Source organism: Cucurbita pepo, chromosome LG17, assembly GCF_002806865.2.
Source record: "Cucurbita pepo subsp. pepo cultivar mu-cu-16 chromosome LG17, ASM280686v2, whole genome shotgun sequence".
Lineage (NCBI taxonomy): Eukaryota > Viridiplantae > Streptophyta > Magnoliopsida > Cucurbitales > Cucurbitaceae > Cucurbita > Cucurbita pepo.
The window spans coordinates 6,628,231-6,645,328 of record NC_036654.1 but is presented as its reverse complement, the minus strand read 5'-3'; the positions used below and the strand labels follow the sequence as shown (position 1 = coordinate 6,645,328).

The window sequence follows — 17,098 nt, the reverse complement described above, 5'->3', positions numbered from 1 at the left end:
ACTCATTCTTAAGACATAAAAAAACGAGCAAAAAAGAGAGAGAAGCTCTGCGTTCTTAATTTTCCTGTAGTTGGATTCTCCAAAGTACACTCGTTAAGCTAGAGTGATACATTACCGTTGACCTCCCTACAAAGAGAGAGCTCGATGAGGGTAGACCTTCACGTCAATTGGAGGGCTGTAATTCACCATTTGTTAGTGTGTGTGGAAGTCTCCAAAGAAAGAGCGGAAAAAAAACTCTGAACGTCTAGATTTGTTGTAAATCAACTCATCGGAGCCATACCCTACTAATCTAGGGGCACCCGTGCTCTACCAAAACCCGAACCGAGGAGACATCAAGAATCATTTTTTCTTATCAGGCTCACCTAAAAGTTCAAACAAACTTAAAGACCACATGCTAAAGCATCTACATAATTGTGATACATAAAGTGTGCTTTACCATTCCCAGTTTGTAATTTTCTCTAAAAAAGCACAAACGATGCCAAAGAAGAGAATTGCTATGTCTGATGTTGAGCTAAGAATTATTGAAAACTATTTTACTATCTCTAGTGAAAACTCATTCCATTTCCTCACCAAATATAATCAGATTCCCAGTTCCACATTTAAGAATACAATTACTCTATGTTAAGGGATCAATTGTCACAGGAAAAAAGATAACGACACTCCGTACCTGCGTTCATATATACAACTGCCAGAGAAATCGATTCACAATGCCTGGTTGCACCGTATCCGTAGAAAACATTATTCAGAAATCATTGCAGATTGTACAGCTTCTCCTCAGGTCTTGTTTCCTTAACTTGCCTCTGGTTAACGATGTAAAGATGTCGAACGATCAGCGTGTCATGAATCTTGAACCCACACCCTCACTGATCTATCCCCATCAAGTCCTGCAGATGCAATCTTGTTCTCAGTTGGGTGACAGGATACAGAAATGACAACATCAGTGTGGCCTTCAAGTTTCTGAATCATGGTTTTCTGCTGTAGATCCCATATGTACACACATTTATCCTCCGATCCACTGACGATGTATTTTCCATTCGTGACAGAAAACGTGGACACGATGCAATGGACTCTATTCACGTGTCCCGTATATATCTTCAAAAACTTCCCAGCTGAGTAGTTCCATAGCTTCTGCAACCCCAAATACAAAATATAAGTTAAAAGAAGTGTGCATCACAAAAGCTATAAATTAATTGTGTCAACTACCGGTATAAAGCTGCAGTTAATCATGTGAATACAAAATCACAATTGCTACTTCTCTCCAACAAAATTCCGTAGTTTTTGATTACCAAGTTGGAAAGGACTAAATTTGATCTAGCCAACAGAACATTCTAAATAAAAAATTCTAAGTAGGTGAACTTAGTTGGTTTTTAGTCACCAAAACTAAATACTCGAGCTTGTTCTTCTTATACTTGAGAAAAAGCCAATCCTTCAGACATTATCATACTCGAGCAAGTTACTCGAGGTTGTTCTTCTATTCATTCATTTTATCTCAATGAAGGCTGACTTTCTCGTAAAAAAACCAGACAAGTTGGAGCTACATACTGCACATAGTTCATAGACTTGTAGCACAAATTAAGAAGACAAGAACTGGAAATCTTCAAATTGACTATAGACGATTACGCTAAATTTTGTGGAGTTGACAAGATCTATATATTCCAAAAATTGCCCATAAATTTTAATGTTCTTATATCCTGCAGACATAATATAATAAGCAGTTCGGAATAATTTCAGAATCTTAATAATTCAGGATTTTCAAATGTCCTGAAGCTCAATATCCTATGCTTTTAATCGATTGGAATGTAATCAAGGATACAACGGGATTAATCATTCCAAACTTTGTCTGTGCTAAGTTAAAACCCCTGATCCTGGAATGTCACCATATGACTCAACTGGTTTAAGAAACCACACCACAATACATATTTAATCAATCCTCATCTAAATTTCGTTAAGTATAAAATTAAAGAAATCAATCTTCATCTAATTTCACTAAGAAGTTAGAAACATTAAGAAGACTGGTAGTGCACCATTGCTAGAAACTTAAACAGCCCAAAAAGGTTCATCCTTCGGTATTCAAATAAGGGTTTCCTGCAAATGCCTTCAGTTTTCTTCTCCAAATGTGGATTATCGGATAATGCCAAAGGGGTGGGCAGGCATTAGGAAATGAAATATCTTGAATAATTTGGTGGGTGATTTGGGGCTTAAGCTAGTTTCAGAGTAGGACAGTTGTTTTGAAGGAGCAAAGTAAAAGGAAAAATAGGTAAACGAGAAGACCGTGCGAGCATGAATTGATAGCACATTCTTATTCTAGATGGAAAAAACAGTAGGGACGTTTATGATCCAGAAAATCCCTCACATTCGTTGGAAATCACGAACCTTCACAATCGTATGGTATTGTCCACTTTGAGCATAAGCTCTAACGGTTTCCCCAAAAGACCTCGTACCAATGGAGATAGTGATCCTTCCTTATAAACTCATGATCTTCCTCCTAAAGACCTCGTACCAGCAGATAATGTTCTTTAATTATAAACCCATGATCTTCCTCCTAATTAGAAACCCACGATCTTCCTCCTAATTAGAAACCCACGATCTTCCTCCTAATTAGAAACCCACGATCTTCCTCCTAATTAGAAACCCACGATCTTCCTCCTAATTAGCCAACATGGTACTTATACCCTCAACAAGATTAGCTCGCAGTTTCCTCTTTCCTTACAAAATTCCATTCTGAAAATAGCATTGCGATATTTCCAGCAATCTCAATGGTTTCAATAATCAACAGCCAACCAGCATCATATCATCAAGAAATCAATTTCAAAACTCAAAAAACTAAAAGCCAATAAGCAAAAGACCTCAGTCTGAAAACTTACAAGGGTATCATTGAGAGTAGCAACAAGTATAAACTTGCCATTGGGCGAGAACTTAGCAAACGATACAGCAGGGACCTTATCATCAATTAGAGTCTTCAAGCACGTCCCAGTAGAAGCGTCCCAAATCTTACAGGAACCATCATGACTACCAGAAACAATAAGCGAACCATCACGATTAAAATGAACAGAAGTAACAGGCATAGAGTGAGCCCTTATAACATGAAGGCACTTGCCCGTCTTCACCTCCCAAATCCGAATCGTCTCATCAAAGGAACCCGAAACAATGAAATTAGATTGAGGATTGAAATTGACGCAGAATACAAAATCGGAATGACCTCGTAGGGTTTTGACGCACTCGCCGGTGGAAGAACGGGCGTCCCAAATGCGGAGAGTGCGATCGTCGGAGGCGGAGCAAATGTAATGGGAATCGGAAGACCAGGCGAGATCAGAGATGCCTTCGGAGTGGCCAACGAGGCGGTGGCGAAGGGTGAGGGAGGAGGAGGACCAGATGATTAGGGTTTTGTCGAGAGAGGCGGAAGCTAAGAGAGTTCCATCGTTGGAGAATTTGACACAGGAGACGGCGCGTGTGTGTGCCGTCAAGGTTTTCAGATGCCGGTATGGTTTGTACGGTTGCTGTTGATTCCCGCCGCCGCTTGCCATGGAAGAGAGTCGGCGAGCAAGTTGCTGCAAAATCTCGGCACTATTTGTATGGTTTTTTTAAGTCTAATTTTTAACCTCTGACCCTCCTCCTTCTATTTATACTTTTTATAATGATAAATATATATATTTTTTATTTATTTATGAATTTGTGAGTTATTTTTCTTTTTTATTTACTTTCTAGCCCAATTTTTTTTAAAACTAAGATAATTTTTTAAAATTAAAAAATAGTTTTAAATTGGACTAAAATTCAAATAAACTTTTAAACCAAATAAAATTTATGGTAAATAAATCAGTTTCTCGAAGGGATATTTTAACCAATAATTTTAAAATACATACTTTAATCAGTTAAAAAGTTTTTCTTTTTTTTAATTATTTAAACAGATATTTTAACCTTTAATTTCATAATACATGCTTTAATCAATTCAAACTTTTTTTTACAATTATTTAAACTAAATTTAGTTTTTTTTTTTTTTTTTGAGTTCTATTTTGTTATTTACTTTTTATTAATGTTTTCAAAAACCAAGATAGTTTCGAAAACAAAAAAATATATAGTTTTTTTAAAAAATAATTTTTAGCAAAAAATAAAATAAAGATGAAAATTGTAGTAAAAAAATGGTGAGAAAAGCTAAAAACGAACCTAATTTTGACATTTATAGAGATTGATTTCAAGCATGGTTTTATATTCCAAACGGTTAGCTATTTTCGAATCCTCGAAAAAATTTATTGATATCTCGTTAGTTATCTTTTATAAATACATATACGGTCGTTAGCTAAATGCTTAGAATCACAAAAAAAAAAAAAAAAAAATTAAACTCAGTCATAAAAATACTCAAATTTAATCACAAACAAAATCAAGCAGGTAGTACAAAATAACAGTAACATTAAAATTCATTCGCACAGTTTATCCAATAATGCCAACATGAACATAACTCAATAGTAAAAAATCTTAAGTACACGATTAACCGTGTAATTACACCACTCGTCTACATTTAGAGAGGTTAAACCGCTCTCTTTCATTGCAAGTCAGAAGTTAAAATCACAAGAATGATCCATATAGAGTGAGATTTAAGTAATTAATCAACCAAGAAATTCCCTATTTTCAGTCATAATTGGGCGAAATGAAGGTGCCAATCAAGAAAGGGAAGAGAGAGGAAAAAGGCTCAGCCAGCAACCATCTTACCAAGATTTGCTTAAACCAAAGGATACAAGGAGGCCAATAACTGCACTCATCAGACAATGGCTATAATTTGAATTGCTGATTCATACAAAATGCTATTCAATTAGACGAGTAACTTCCAACTCCTATTCAGTTGGATCAGAATACAAATGCGCTACAAAAGCAGGTATGACAAAATTTACATTCATGGCAGATTAACATCATCAGGATCTAGAGCTCTGTATGAAACGACGATAACGATGCGAATGATCATCTACGATATAATAACGAGGGAAGGGGATAGGGGCTACTAAATCTCCACTCTTCTCTACTCTTATTTTTGTATTTCCTCTTCTAAAGAAAGGGTTGTAAGGAAGGATGCTACCTCGATATAGCTTTTGGTTGTATCTCAGTACTTAAATGGGGATGTCAAGTCAACCAGGCTACTGGTCCAATCTTCGGTAAATCGAAGCATCAAATCACTCATGCCGGCACCCAATGCCTACCACATATTGTAATGCGTCGAAGCATCCTCCCTACAAGGAAAACCACCACTGATGCTAAGTATCTTTAGCGAACATTTCAAGAAAAGAAGGTTAGATGATAAACTTGAAAAAGATTCAAATATTTCCTGTGACTTTTATGATTTCGTGTAGACACAAATGTTAATACCGTTGCCTAATAATATATCTTAACATTTTCCTATTCATATTTCTATATATATATATATGTGTGTGTGTGTGTGTGTGTGTGTGTGTGTGTGTTGAGTTTTGGGTTGGAAACATGGGTTCCTATCCCTTCTCTATCATTCCTTTCTCTTCTACTTTGTGTGTGCACGTGGGCGTGCACCTATGTGTTTTTGTTTGTTTGCATGTGGCATCAATTTCACAGCTGAATAATATTCCAATTACAATTGAGAATGAGTGTTAGTCACCCATCTGTGGCTTGCTTTTGCAAATTCCAACAGGTAATGATAAAATGGCTGGTAGTTTTCATTGCTTTTATGGTGAAGAGGAAAGCAGACAAAGTTCAAAAGTTTGTCAGCAGTTCAGTATCACTTTGACTAATATGTTCACTGCGACCCAATCGCAAACTAGACTTTTGGATGCATTTTGGAAAAATATAATCCTACTATACTTATATTCAAGTGTGTGTCTGTGTATTTGGGTGGAAGAGAGGGTGTCTTTACCGAATTCATTTGGTTGCTGCAACTACCAGCTCTTGCTTAAAACTTCTCCTCCTACAGGATAAGAAAATCCACCTCATCTGAGCTCTCCTCATATATTACGTAGCTGGCCTCTCGACCATCCTCATTGCCGCTACCTTGATCGCTGTTATAGCTGCCTTCTGAAGAGCTCATAAACATTGAATCAGATGTGTGATCGCTCAGCTGTGATGGCAGACTAACATCACTGTTTATTTCACTTTCCAGCATCTGCTCAATTTCAAAGTAACTGCAAAGAGATCCCAATGCAAAACAAAAAAGGAAAATACACGGTTAGAAATGCTTTAAGGATGTCAACCACAAATTCCTGTAGGAGAGACCATAGGAGCAAAAATATTATAAGAAAATTATGAAAAAAGAAATGTTGATTCATATTAACATGGGAAGAGGAAAATTACAACGATTTCTTACGCATTTATAGGGTTTTGTTCTCTCCAAATACTATTTCCTTCCATAGTCTGCTATACTTTTATATGTATCAGTAAGACTTAGCTGCTCAAATCATTAAATCCATCTCTATGAAACCCAGAAGCCTGTCCAAAACTATTCTGAAATCTAGAAACTCTTTTCTTGGAGGGAGAATTTTGTTTCGGCCAAGCTTTAAATCTTCTTATTTGTGTTCTTTGTTTGATAATAATGCTTTTGACGATATATGTCTTCTTTGGCTTGAATTCATTTTCTCGTCAGTTTCATTTTCTGGTTTCTTTCTTCCCGAATGGGGGATTGTATCCTGAACAATTTTTGTTTCCTTTCTTCGAAATTGAAAAGTCTGTTCTTTGTTTAAAATAATTAAAACAAAAAAGTTGGTAAATAGTAGAAACTCATCTCTCTACCAAAACATTAACAAAATCTGCCTTAACCCAATTCCACTGAGTCTATATACATCCTAACCAGTGATTACCTTCCTTCTGATGGAAAATCAGCCAGCAAGCATACATCAGGCCTTTCCTTCATTACTTGCTCAATTGGAATGATCCTGTCCATTAAAATAGTCAATAAAAATTAGTTGATGGAATCTCAAAGTTCTGCAGATACTTAGACCTACTTTTTCTTAATTAAGAGGATGAAGATAAATAATTAGTTTAAAAAACAACCAAAAAGAGGTATGAAAGTTGAACTTTCTGGGAATATCCAAGCAAATATTGAGCATTATAGTAAGATTTTTTCAATGAAATATCACCTTGAATTGTAGCATCTCTCGTACCAATCACCCTCAGATGCCAACCCTTCCCTATTGGATATATCCTGTTTCATGAATATCGTAATTATTCAATTAAATATCATTCTGAACCATACTAGATACTCAGAAGAAAATAATTGTCAATTTCCATCTACTCACTAGATGTCGAAGAAACTTGAAATCTCCAGCAAGTAATGATGTCATGAAACGAGCAACTTCCACCTGCATATGAAAAAATCAAAGGCTTACAGCAATGTTCGAGAAATGAGGTATCAAAATAATAAATGATCATGACCTCTTTGAGATGCATACAATCTCTTAAAATCAAGACCTCCAATAAATTACCACCACTGTTGCCAAGGTTCCTGAGGAAACATAGACGGTCCTTTTAGTTATCCGAAGCATCAAAACATTATTATGGTATATCAATAGGAATAACAAAGAAAACAACCAAAGAGAACAGTTACCCAAGAAAGCTTCCGGTAATTGAGTAAGACGTTGAAAAGTCAGCATATTTCAGCTTTCGAAGTCCCTGGACAAAGTTTTCAAAGAAATAAGTTTATTGAGATTAAAACCTCCATGAAATTACACAAAACAAGAGTATTTGAGTCAACCACCACCAACAATGGCCAAAGAGATCATGAAAAAACCAATCTACACGAGCAAATCAGCCATTCCAACTACCTATTGGGATTTTGAAGGAAGTGCTGTTTTCTTGAATTAGTTTCCATAGGCCAAGCTTTGTGAGGAACAGGGGTCCTCTGGTCCATGTTTAACTAAGGAAATTTGAGCTAGAGTTCCTAAGAAGGTGAAAGTTTTCCTTTTGAGTCTTTGCTCAATATCAGCTAGGCACCTAAAGTAGAGTTCAAACTTCAAAGAAGGTTTCCCCATTGTGCACTCTACCCTGACTGGAGCATTCTTAGTCAAAACAATTCAGATGATCAAAACCATATTTTTGTTTTCAAATTCCATTTCCTATAAAAATATTTTTTTAAAAAGGTCTAGTTTTTTAACGATCTTCTTACCATTGCCTTTAATTTATTAAAAAAAAAATAAAAAAAAATCTTCTCCAATTCTTTGATTGAAGACTCGGGACCATTTTTATAATGTAATCATCAAACAATGCAGAATCAAGTATTAAAAAGCAATAATCTAATCATAAGACTAACATGAAAGAAAAGAGTTCAATCATTTCAAACCCTCATGGCCCCCTAATACTGTACTAGTACGATCCAAAAGCATTGACACAAATACACACAACAGATTGGACACAACATAAAACATGTAAAACCTTATCTTTGTTCCTTCCATTTTTCAAGAAAGAAAGAATTCTCATCGATATAGTGAAAAAGGATTAAATAAATGAGGAGAAATAAAAGATCTGAACAAGATATTTCTAACATTTTTAAAGATCTGAACATGAGAATTTTTATTCTTAGATGAGTATTCATTTTTAATTGAAAGTAAAGGATAATGTCTTTCTCTCGCCATTCAAGGTGTTTTTCTCTTTCACAGCCCCCAAACTAGAACATTCGTCCAAGTAAGAAAACGAAAAAATAGAATGTCTAGTTGAAGAATCCACCAACAATAGAACATAAGTCCAAGTATGATAAGTATCAAATAAGTGGGTACAAGCAAGCAAAAATACTATAAGTCATTGTCAGGACTCAGAACTACAAGTAAATTGCAAAGCAAATATCCGAGGAAAAAAAAAACTAGTAGGTAAATGAAGAGTAAAATAGCTTATTTAGAATATTCAAGTGTTTTTTCTTAAAAAAAAAAAATTAATGTTAGACATGGCGTACCTCAAAGACAATGTCCTAAAATTTAGAATAATCAGGCATAGAATAGTTAAGTTCTTAGATATTATATAAGAATCTAAAATCAGCAAGAGAAATGATTGTGCGTGCATCACAAAGTTCCTTGTAACTGCAGAGAATACCTTAACAAGTTTGCCAACTTTATCATCATGGAGTTTAAATCCTCTAAGAGCTAAAGACACTAAACGAGGACAGCTGTGGACTAGATCAGCACATGTCGGTGATTTCAAGCTGTCATCTCTGCCTGTAATTTCCAAATTAGCGATGAATAAGTAGATGACTAGAAAGACTGAAAAGAGGATATCAAATGAGGAAAATATTAAACCTGTTTTTGAGGATTCAAAGAACAAACGCTCTATTGCTCGGCAGTTTTCAATAACAGACATCAATGTCTGCCTCAACTCCACATGACTGTTCAATGAAGGATGTGGATTATTAACTACGATATATAAACAAAAAGAAGATAATGAATTTAATTTTCAAAGAGAGCATTTCCTTCAAAACCTGTTAACATTTATCATATCCTTAACTGAACATTAGATCTTTTATATAAGAAACAAAACTGAACACTAAATCATAGGAAGGGGAAAAAAATACTATCATCCAGTTAAAAACACCATACACTGAGAGAGGTCAAATGATATTGCTATATTTGTTTATTGAAAAAACAGAAAGAGCTCATCGGGGGGAATTAATAAAGGAGCGATTGATTATTGGAAAATGACAAGAACGAAAATGGTGAATCAGTGATGTCATGAGAAAGGTGAGACGTGTCAGAAAAATGATTGAATAAATCTTAGTTCTGGATTTTCACAAACGATTGAATCCGAATCACAGTTCACTAGTATCATCATTTTTTAAAAAAAATATCATGCTCCAGTTTAAACTATTAAAATGCCACAAAATCAGTCAACTAAAGAAACTTACAGGCCTACGATTTCCAGATCAAGGAGAGACGGGCAAGCACATAATGCAGCACGAAGTGATTGACTATCCATTCTTTCAATATTGTAAAGATGCAATGTTCTTAAGAGCTTCCTGTAGAATTTAACAGATCAGAAACATAACTCCTATTTCACAATGAGCACATTCTCAACTTAAAAAGTAAGTCCATACCCAGGAGAACTACTGCCCCCTCCCAAAGGGCTTAAGCAGGATCTTGTGAGCACTGATGACTCCTTCCCTTGTCTGGATCTTTTGTCATTCCATGAGAAGCTGGTAACATCTACAGAGTTCCTGAAAACCAAAGGTTGGCAAGATCCAAGGGGTGCCGTTGGGCCAGGAACTATACCAAGCTTAAGAGATCTGAAATTGTTGAGGGGAACAGAATAGCCAAGTTAAACAAAGCGCAGAAAATATAGATTATGCAATCCTAAGTGTTCCTACTAGAGGGTAAAAGGATTTTTTTAATGAAAAACCAAGTTTTTGTTGAGAAAAAAATGAAAGAATACACTGGCATACCAAAAAAAAACCACCAAAAGGGAGCTAAACTACAAAAATAGGCTCCAACAAAGTAAAATAAGACCTAGCAGATAGTTACAAAAAGACCTGGAAGCAAAGGACCAAAGAGAAACGCAAAATATAACATGGGACCAAACTATAAGAACTATCTCAACCTGTAAAGATTTGATAATTTCAATCGCCCCAAAAACCCCCCACAAAATAGCACGAACTCCTGCCTGCCACAAAAACCACCCTTTCCAGCCAAAGGAGTTGATTACAAGGACTGACTGTTCATTGAAGGATGACTGACACTACAAAAGGTAAAAAGAATTACAGATGCAGTTGATGTTCAATGAACTTAATTCATATGCCTTAGCAGGCGTATAGAATACACATGGTTGGTAAATAAAGCAAACTAACATTAAAAGTCGGACCTCAAATGGGATAATTTACCATCTTCCCCAGTCACTAAATTACAAAGATGGTGCGTCAGACAAGATTAGGAAGGAAATATTCATTACCTCAGCTTAGAAAGTAAGCATAATGAGAATTGTGGTTCAGCTTGATTTCACAGCAATATTTGGGTGTTTCATGCAAAATTATAACTTATGTTGGCCAAAAGACACACTTCAAAGACCATATCACTAATGAGCTTAATCAAGTATGCATTCTTCAGTTTCAGATCCTCAACGTATATATTACAACATTTAAATTCAGATAATGGAAATTTAATGATGATTTTTCACAGAAAATATCTTACTGAAGGGAGTTTCCAGCTCGGTGAATCATAGTAGAAACCACTGCATTATTAACCCTTGGTGAAACTGTCGTTAAGTCAATGTTGGCATAGCAGGAAGGATCTTTTGCACACTTGTGAAACATTGAACAAGTAGCTATTGCATAGCATAGGCTCTGAGTGTCAAGCATGGAAAAAACCTGGAAAGCCACAGTACATCATCATGCACTCCAGCAAAACCCCTCATTTTTTCCATCAACCGTTATGAATATTAGAACACAACATGGAACCAACCATTAATAACAGTATGATGAATTGAAGAGGTGGAACCTGGTAATGGTGATCTCCAATCTCTAAGTGTAGGAAAGATGAGCATGGACATACCCTAAACTCGAAAGTACGTTCGATGTCTTAACCTAACCACTCGATTACACCCATACAAAAATATATGAACTACAAAATTCATAATCTCTCTTTGCTATTGCCTATGAACACAAACAACTAGGACTGGAAAATTCTGTTCTCATCCATCGCCAAACTAACATCTCACTCTCGAAACACATTCCTGACAGCAAGCTTGCTCCGAGTTCGAGCAAATTTCCACAGAAACCACTAGAATTTCAGCACATTTTACATTCGACACAACAAAACCACAAACTAAAAAAAAAACTTCAAATCCAACATTCAATAACAGTAGCACTCATGTCCAAAATCGAGAAATTAAATGCAATCGCGCCAAACAATTCCCAATCCACAGCACACAACTCAAACCGATTTCAAATGATTCAAAAACCAAACAAGAAGGAAAGACGAACATACTTTGATGGTGAGGTCAGGAGGAAGAGCCCAAACGACGGAGTTATGCTTGGTAGCTCGTTTGCGAGCGGAGCGTTTGCCAGCCTCGAGCAAGAAGGTGCCCATTTTGAGGGCGTGATCAATGAGACGAGTCTGATCCAAGTCAGAGGGCAAGGAGTCGAGGAGCCTCTCGAATGAGAGGTCGATACAGATGGAAGATGAGTCGGAAAGGCCTAAAAAGGCCTCGAGAAGAAGGTCCATCTGAGTGAAGGTCGGTATTCTAGGGTTTTGCGATGGACATGGGCGCTTCGCCATGGATGATGGAGGCGAGGTTTGGACTTGAAAGAGAGCATCCATAGCAGCAGCGGGTGGACACGAGAGAAGGAGAGTGGGAAGAAGGAAGAAGGAGAAGAAGGAATACGGACGAGCCAGTGAGTGCCACGTGTCCGTGTGAGGAGCGAAATTTGATTAGACAAAGTAGGTGGCACGGAAGCAACATAATACTTTGGTGAGAGTATCAAAGACCGGCTCTCAACTTTATTTTATTTTATTTTAATATTAAGATTTTTTTTGTTTTGGGGAACAAGAAAAAATAATTAATATTTTAAAAAGAAAATTCTTTAAAAATTAGAACATGACATCACACCCTATTTTTTGTTGTTTCGAAAGTACAAAATAGAGATCTTTATATAATTAGGTTTGGCGCCACCACGTAAGCTTTAGTTGTTGAATGTACTTTTAATTTTTTTATTTTCCTTAAATTACTTTTTTTTTTAATTATTATTATAACATATTTATGGATAAAAAAAAATCAAGTATAATTTTAATTATTGATATTTCTAGAAAAGAAATTTATTTTAAAACTTTTAATTGGTTTCACAATTATTTTTTTAAAAAATTAATATATAAAAATAAAAAAATAAAATAAACCATACGGCCTTTGTAAGATACCGTCCTTTGATGGTATAGAAAGAATCATGTCTCTATATTAGTTTCATCTTGTCAAAAGAATTCATGTGAAGCTCGAAAATGTCAAGTCTCGATTAAGGAGAGGCTGTTCAAGGACTCTAGAAAGCCCAATGTGGAAGGTCGTTTCTAACGGTATGAACTAACCATTGGACCTTACGCTTCGAAGATGTCAAGCCTTAATTAAGGAGAAGAAGGTCGTTGTTTCCAATGTTTACTAACCATTGAGCCTTAAGTCTCCTCATAATCGGTACTCGAACAACATTGACTTACTGACTACCAAACTAAGCTGCTGAAACTTCAAATTTTACATAACAAATAGACATAAACAATGGTAACCAGGCGATAATCTTTATCTTAAACGAATACTACATACTTTGATCTGAAACGGTACTCAGAAATTGCTGACTGACTACCAAAATATGCAGAAGAGTAAAGAGTAGCAGCCAGGAGAGGATATTCTTACTTGGTAGCTAGCTATCTTCCGGGGAGGGCATGATGCGAAGCCTTTCATCAGAACCCTGCTTGCCTCCTCCTCCTCCGGAGACTCTCTCTTCTGCTAGCAGGGACTGCAGGTCGCTACCGTTCGCCAAGCTGTTAAATTCTACTGCCTTGGATGGCATTGTTGGATAGCGTCGTTGACAGAACGTCATCAATCTCTTGATCGATTGCAAGTACTTCCTTGTCGTCTCATCGTTCATGATATGGGCTACACTGTTGGTGTAAATCTTCTCACGAGCTGAACGTTCGTGGATACCAACCATAGTGACACCAATAGGCCAGGGGGCATTTCCAATGGCCATCTTAATGTATTGATCCATTGCAGCTAGATAGTCTCGCTTCATGCAACATTCAACGACCACCAACAATGCTTGCCGAATATCGTCAGGAAGAATCTAAAAGAAGAATATTAAAATCTAACATGATACTTGGCATTAACAAAACATAGATCTACTTGAGATTCTATAATAAAAATATAAGTTTTATGAAGGAAAGTTATGGTGGCTAAATTTGGTGACTTTTTGTTAGTACCTCCTTCTCTACACGCGTCGAGAGGCCATCGACGACCTAAAATCAATTAAAGAAACTTAACTCCACTAGAGGGCCAAAGCCTCCATTGGAATGGCAGTTCTACAAGCTTTGGAATGCGCTTTCCCAAGAAGATTGAACCACTTCTATCCAAGATATTTGGAACTCCTCTACTCGAAATTGGGATCCTGATTCTAGATTTTCTTATCTGGATGATGAAATCATAAACGGGCCTCTTTCCTAAACTTGATCTCCCACTTCTAAGTTCTACTTACTGTTCTTCCAAAATAAATGAATTTGGCAGTCTGACTATACAAGGATATTTTGAACAAAGTATTCTCAAAGAACCCAAATCTTTACAAGATGATATGTCACTCATATATGTCAAGTCGTGTAACAGCCCAAGCCTAGTAGATATTGTTCTCTTTGGGTTTTCTCTTCTGGGCTTCCCCTCAAGATTTTAAAACGTGTCTTCTAGGGAGAGGTTTCCACACTCTTATGAGAAATGTTTTGTTCTTCTCTCCAACCAATGTGGGATCTCACAATCCACCCCTCTTGGGGGGCCAGCGTCCTCACTGGTACACCGCCCGATGTTTGACTCTGATACTATTAGTAACAATTCAAGTTCACCGCTAGCATTGTCCTCTTTGGGCTTTCCCTTCTGAGCTTCCTCTCAAGGTTTTAAAACGTGTCTTCTAGGAAGAGATTTCCGCACCCTTATAAGAAATGTTTCATTCTCTCCAACCATTGTGGGATCTCACAAGTTGAGCTTTTCTAACGGGAGCTCTTTCATAAGATTATCACGACATAAAACAAAGGGCCTCCAAATTGGTCCCTCTCCACAAGTTGTGCTTTCTACGCATGAAAGACGTTGAATCCCAAAGACATCTCTTCCTCAAGCGCCAATTGGCAGATGAACTGCAGAATAACATGCGCATGAGATTCAAGTGGCAAGTGGCAAGTGGTTCTCCCCCTTAACGTTAGCAACCTACTCTCTTCGCTGCTTGATTGATAATCAAAGTTAAAAGAGGAAAACCTTAGGATGTAATTTGTTAGAGCTTGCTTCCTATGATAATCAACCTAAAGAGGAAATCTACAGGCTCATGTGGGAACTTTTTTCTGTTAAAAAACATGAACCTCCCTATGAACCTCCATATTGGTATCATATTGTCCACTTTGAGCATAAACTCTCGTAGTTTTGCTTTTGATTTCCCCAAAATGCCTCATACCAATGAAGATAGTGTTCCTTACTTATAAACCCATGATCAACCCCTTAATTAGCCGATATGAGACTCCTCTCCCAACAATCCTCAACAATCCTCCAAAGTACACCATAGAGCCTCCCCTTAATCGAGCCTCAACTCTTGTTCTGGACCCTTCGAACAAAGTACATTGTTCGACACTTGAGCACTTTTGACTACACTTTCAAAGCTCACAACTTCTTTGTTCAACATTTGAGGATTTTATTTACATGGCTCTGATACCATGTTAGGAACCACGGATCTCCACAGTGGTATGATATTGTCCACTTTGAGCATAAACTCTCGTAGTTTTGCTTTTGGTTTCCCCAAAATGCCTCATACCAATGAAGATAGTGTTTCTTACCTATAAACTCATGATCAACCCTTAATTAGCCGATATGGGACTCCTCTCCCAATAATCCTCAACATTTTCCATCAGAGCACTTGCAGAGCGAAAGGAATGACAGAAAAAGAAGCTCTAGCTATTCTCTAATCTAGAATGAAGTCAAAAAATAACATAACGCAGAAGCAAAGGGAAAATGGAACATTCACCAAATTGAATAAGTATATAGGGACAAAATTGTACCTTCTTCCTACAAAACTTGAACAGAGGATGCAAATAGCGAGCACACTGCTTGAATGTCGCCACCATAGACTTCCCTTTCGCCGTCCGCTTCTCTGCTTCGGGCATTTCATCCAATTCCTGGTTCCACTCATTCAACAACCTCTTAAAAAATACCAGTATCTTGTCTTCTTGACATAATTCATCAAAATTCGCTTTCATTCTCTTCAAATCTTTATCAGCGTCGACCCCACTCGACCCTCCATCGGCACTTTCTTCGTCAGCCCCGCCCCCATCGCCCTCTTCTCCAGCGCCGTCTTCCTTCTTCTGCCTCTTCCTCTCACTCAAAATACCCGTCTTCTGCCGCTTCCTCAACTCTGCAATATCCCGAAGAAAATCGTTCGTTTGCCCCTCAGTCAAATCACTATCCACCTCGAAAAGTCCCGCTTTCAGCACATACTTCAAACGGTCGAGCCGAGTATCATCATCTTCCCCGAATAGCGTAATCGGCTGCTTCAGAAACCGGAGCCTTCTGATTACTTCCTGCCTGGGAAGGACAAGGTTGTCGATGTTCTGCTCGTCCGTAAGCGATTTCGAAGTGGTGGCGGCGGAGTTAATAGTGGTAGAGGAAGTAGTGGAGGCGGAGGCTAATGAATTGGATTTGGCAGATTTGGAGTTGGCCTCGGCAGTGGCGGCTGAGGTGGTGGATTGGCGGAGAGCTTTGGTTTCCAATTCGCGCTTCTCTTTCTCGCGTAGCTGCTGGATTTGCTTCTGTTCAATCTCGGATCGCTTGAAGAAGCGTTTGCCACCGGTTTCGGTAGCTAGGGCTTGACGTTTCTTGAGAAGTTCTTGCTTCAGGAGATCCATTGATTCTGCTCTGATTCTCCTCCCCGGAATCCTGCTAGGGCTTACTTTCAGAACTGATTTCAAAGAGGGAGGAGACAGGAAAGGGGAAACCTCTATTGAAATTCAGAACACTTCGGTCTAGCTTGAGTTTGAAATTACAATTTAGTCCTTAGATTTAATTTAATATTTATAAGCTATCAATTTCTTGATATTTATATATTTTATTAAAACAAATTGTTAAAATTCATTTTTACCCTTAAATTTATCCTATTTCAACAATTTAAAATTCGTTAAATTAAACTTTAAAATTATTATTATTATTATTATTCTTTAATCAATTTTCGTTAATTCATCCAATAATTTTAACAGAAAAAAAATGTAAAAATCCTTTCAATAAATTTAAGTTTGGTAAATGAAATTAAGTAATTTTTAAATAAATAAATAGAGAATAATTATTCTTAAGTTAATATAAATAAATATTTTCTATAGAAAAAAAATAAAAAATAGGTTTGATTTAATAACAAAATAAAACATTTAAAAATTAATTAAAAACAGATTTAAATTTGTAATTGAAA

General features: G+C 36.8%; 3 protein-coding genes across 4 annotated transcripts; all 3 read right to left on the bottom strand.

Moving 5' to 3' along the window:
• Positions 1-518: 518 nt before the first annotated feature.
• Positions 519-3,585, bottom strand: LOC111778778 (COMPASS-like H3K4 histone methylase component WDR5B). Its single transcript, XM_023658752.1, has 2 exons — positions 2,865-3,585; positions 519-1,128 (listed from the first exon to the last, which is right to left on the bottom strand). Exons 1-2 carry the CDS (start codon positions 3,522-3,524, stop codon positions 838-840), a joined length of 951 nt encoding a protein of 316 aa, XP_023514520.1. The 5' UTR covers positions 3,525-3,585; the 3' UTR covers positions 519-837.
• Positions 3,586-4,698: 1,113 nt separating this feature from the next.
• On the bottom strand, positions 4,699-12,302 carry LOC111779081 (F-box protein SKIP17-like). 2 transcript variants are annotated; one of them, XM_023659140.1, is made up of 13 exons: positions 11,904-12,302; positions 11,109-11,284; positions 10,022-10,210; positions 9,833-9,943; positions 9,231-9,316; positions 9,028-9,149; positions 7,553-7,617; positions 7,381-7,450; positions 7,245-7,307; positions 7,086-7,150; positions 6,807-6,881; positions 5,870-6,134; positions 4,699-5,234 (listed from the first exon to the last, which is right to left on the bottom strand). In XM_023659140.1, exons 1-12 carry the CDS (start codon positions 12,234-12,236, stop codon positions 5,921-5,923), a joined length of 1,569 nt encoding a protein of 522 aa, XP_023514908.1. In that variant the 5' UTR covers positions 12,237-12,302; the 3' UTR covers positions 4,699-5,234; positions 5,870-5,920. The 2 variants fall into 2 exon arrangements, with proteins under 2 accessions (XP_023514908.1, XP_023514907.1); XM_023659139.1 differs by having other exon boundaries at positions 4,699-5,216; positions 11,904-12,301.
• A 794-nt stretch (positions 12,303-13,096) lies between these two features.
• Positions 13,097-16,645, bottom strand: LOC111778936 (pre-mRNA-splicing factor 18-like). The gene is made up of 2 exons (XM_023658950.1): positions 15,702-16,645; positions 13,097-13,741 (listed from the first exon to the last, which is right to left on the bottom strand). Exons 1-2 carry the CDS (start codon positions 16,542-16,544, stop codon positions 13,319-13,321), a joined length of 1,266 nt encoding a protein of 421 aa, XP_023514718.1. The 5' UTR covers positions 16,545-16,645; the 3' UTR covers positions 13,097-13,318.
• Between the last annotated feature and the right edge of the window lie 453 nt (positions 16,646-17,098).

Excerpts from the sequence above, each read along its gene's own strand:
- LOC111778778 (XM_023658752.1), bottom strand. The coding sequence starts at position 3,524 with ATGGCAAGCGGCGGCGGGAATCAACAGCAACCGTACAAACCATACCGG. Across the intron at positions 1,129-2,864 it reads CTACTCTCAATGATACCCTT|AAGCTATGGAACTACTCAGC; the intron begins GTAAGTTTTCAG and ends TTGGGGTTGCAG.
- LOC111779081 (XM_023659140.1), bottom strand. The coding sequence starts at position 12,236 with ATGGATGCTCTCTTTCAAGTCCAAACCTCGCCTCCATCATCCATGGCG. Across the intron at positions 9,317-9,832 it reads GATCTGGAAATCGTAGGCCT|TCATGTGGAGTTGAGGCAGA; the intron begins GTAAGTTTCTTT and ends TTCATTGAACAG. Across the intron at positions 7,308-7,380 it reads ATTGTATGCATCTCAAAGAG|GTGGAAGTTGCTCGTTTCAT; the intron begins GTCATGATCATT and ends TTTCATATGCAG.
- LOC111778936 (XM_023658950.1), bottom strand. The coding sequence starts at position 16,544 with ATGGATCTCCTGAAGCAAGAACTTCTCAAGAAACGTCAAGCCCTAGCT. Across the intron at positions 13,742-15,701 it reads TCAAGTTTTGTAGGAAGAAG|ATTCTTCCTGACGATATTCG; the intron begins GTACAATTTTGT and ends TTCTTCTTTTAG.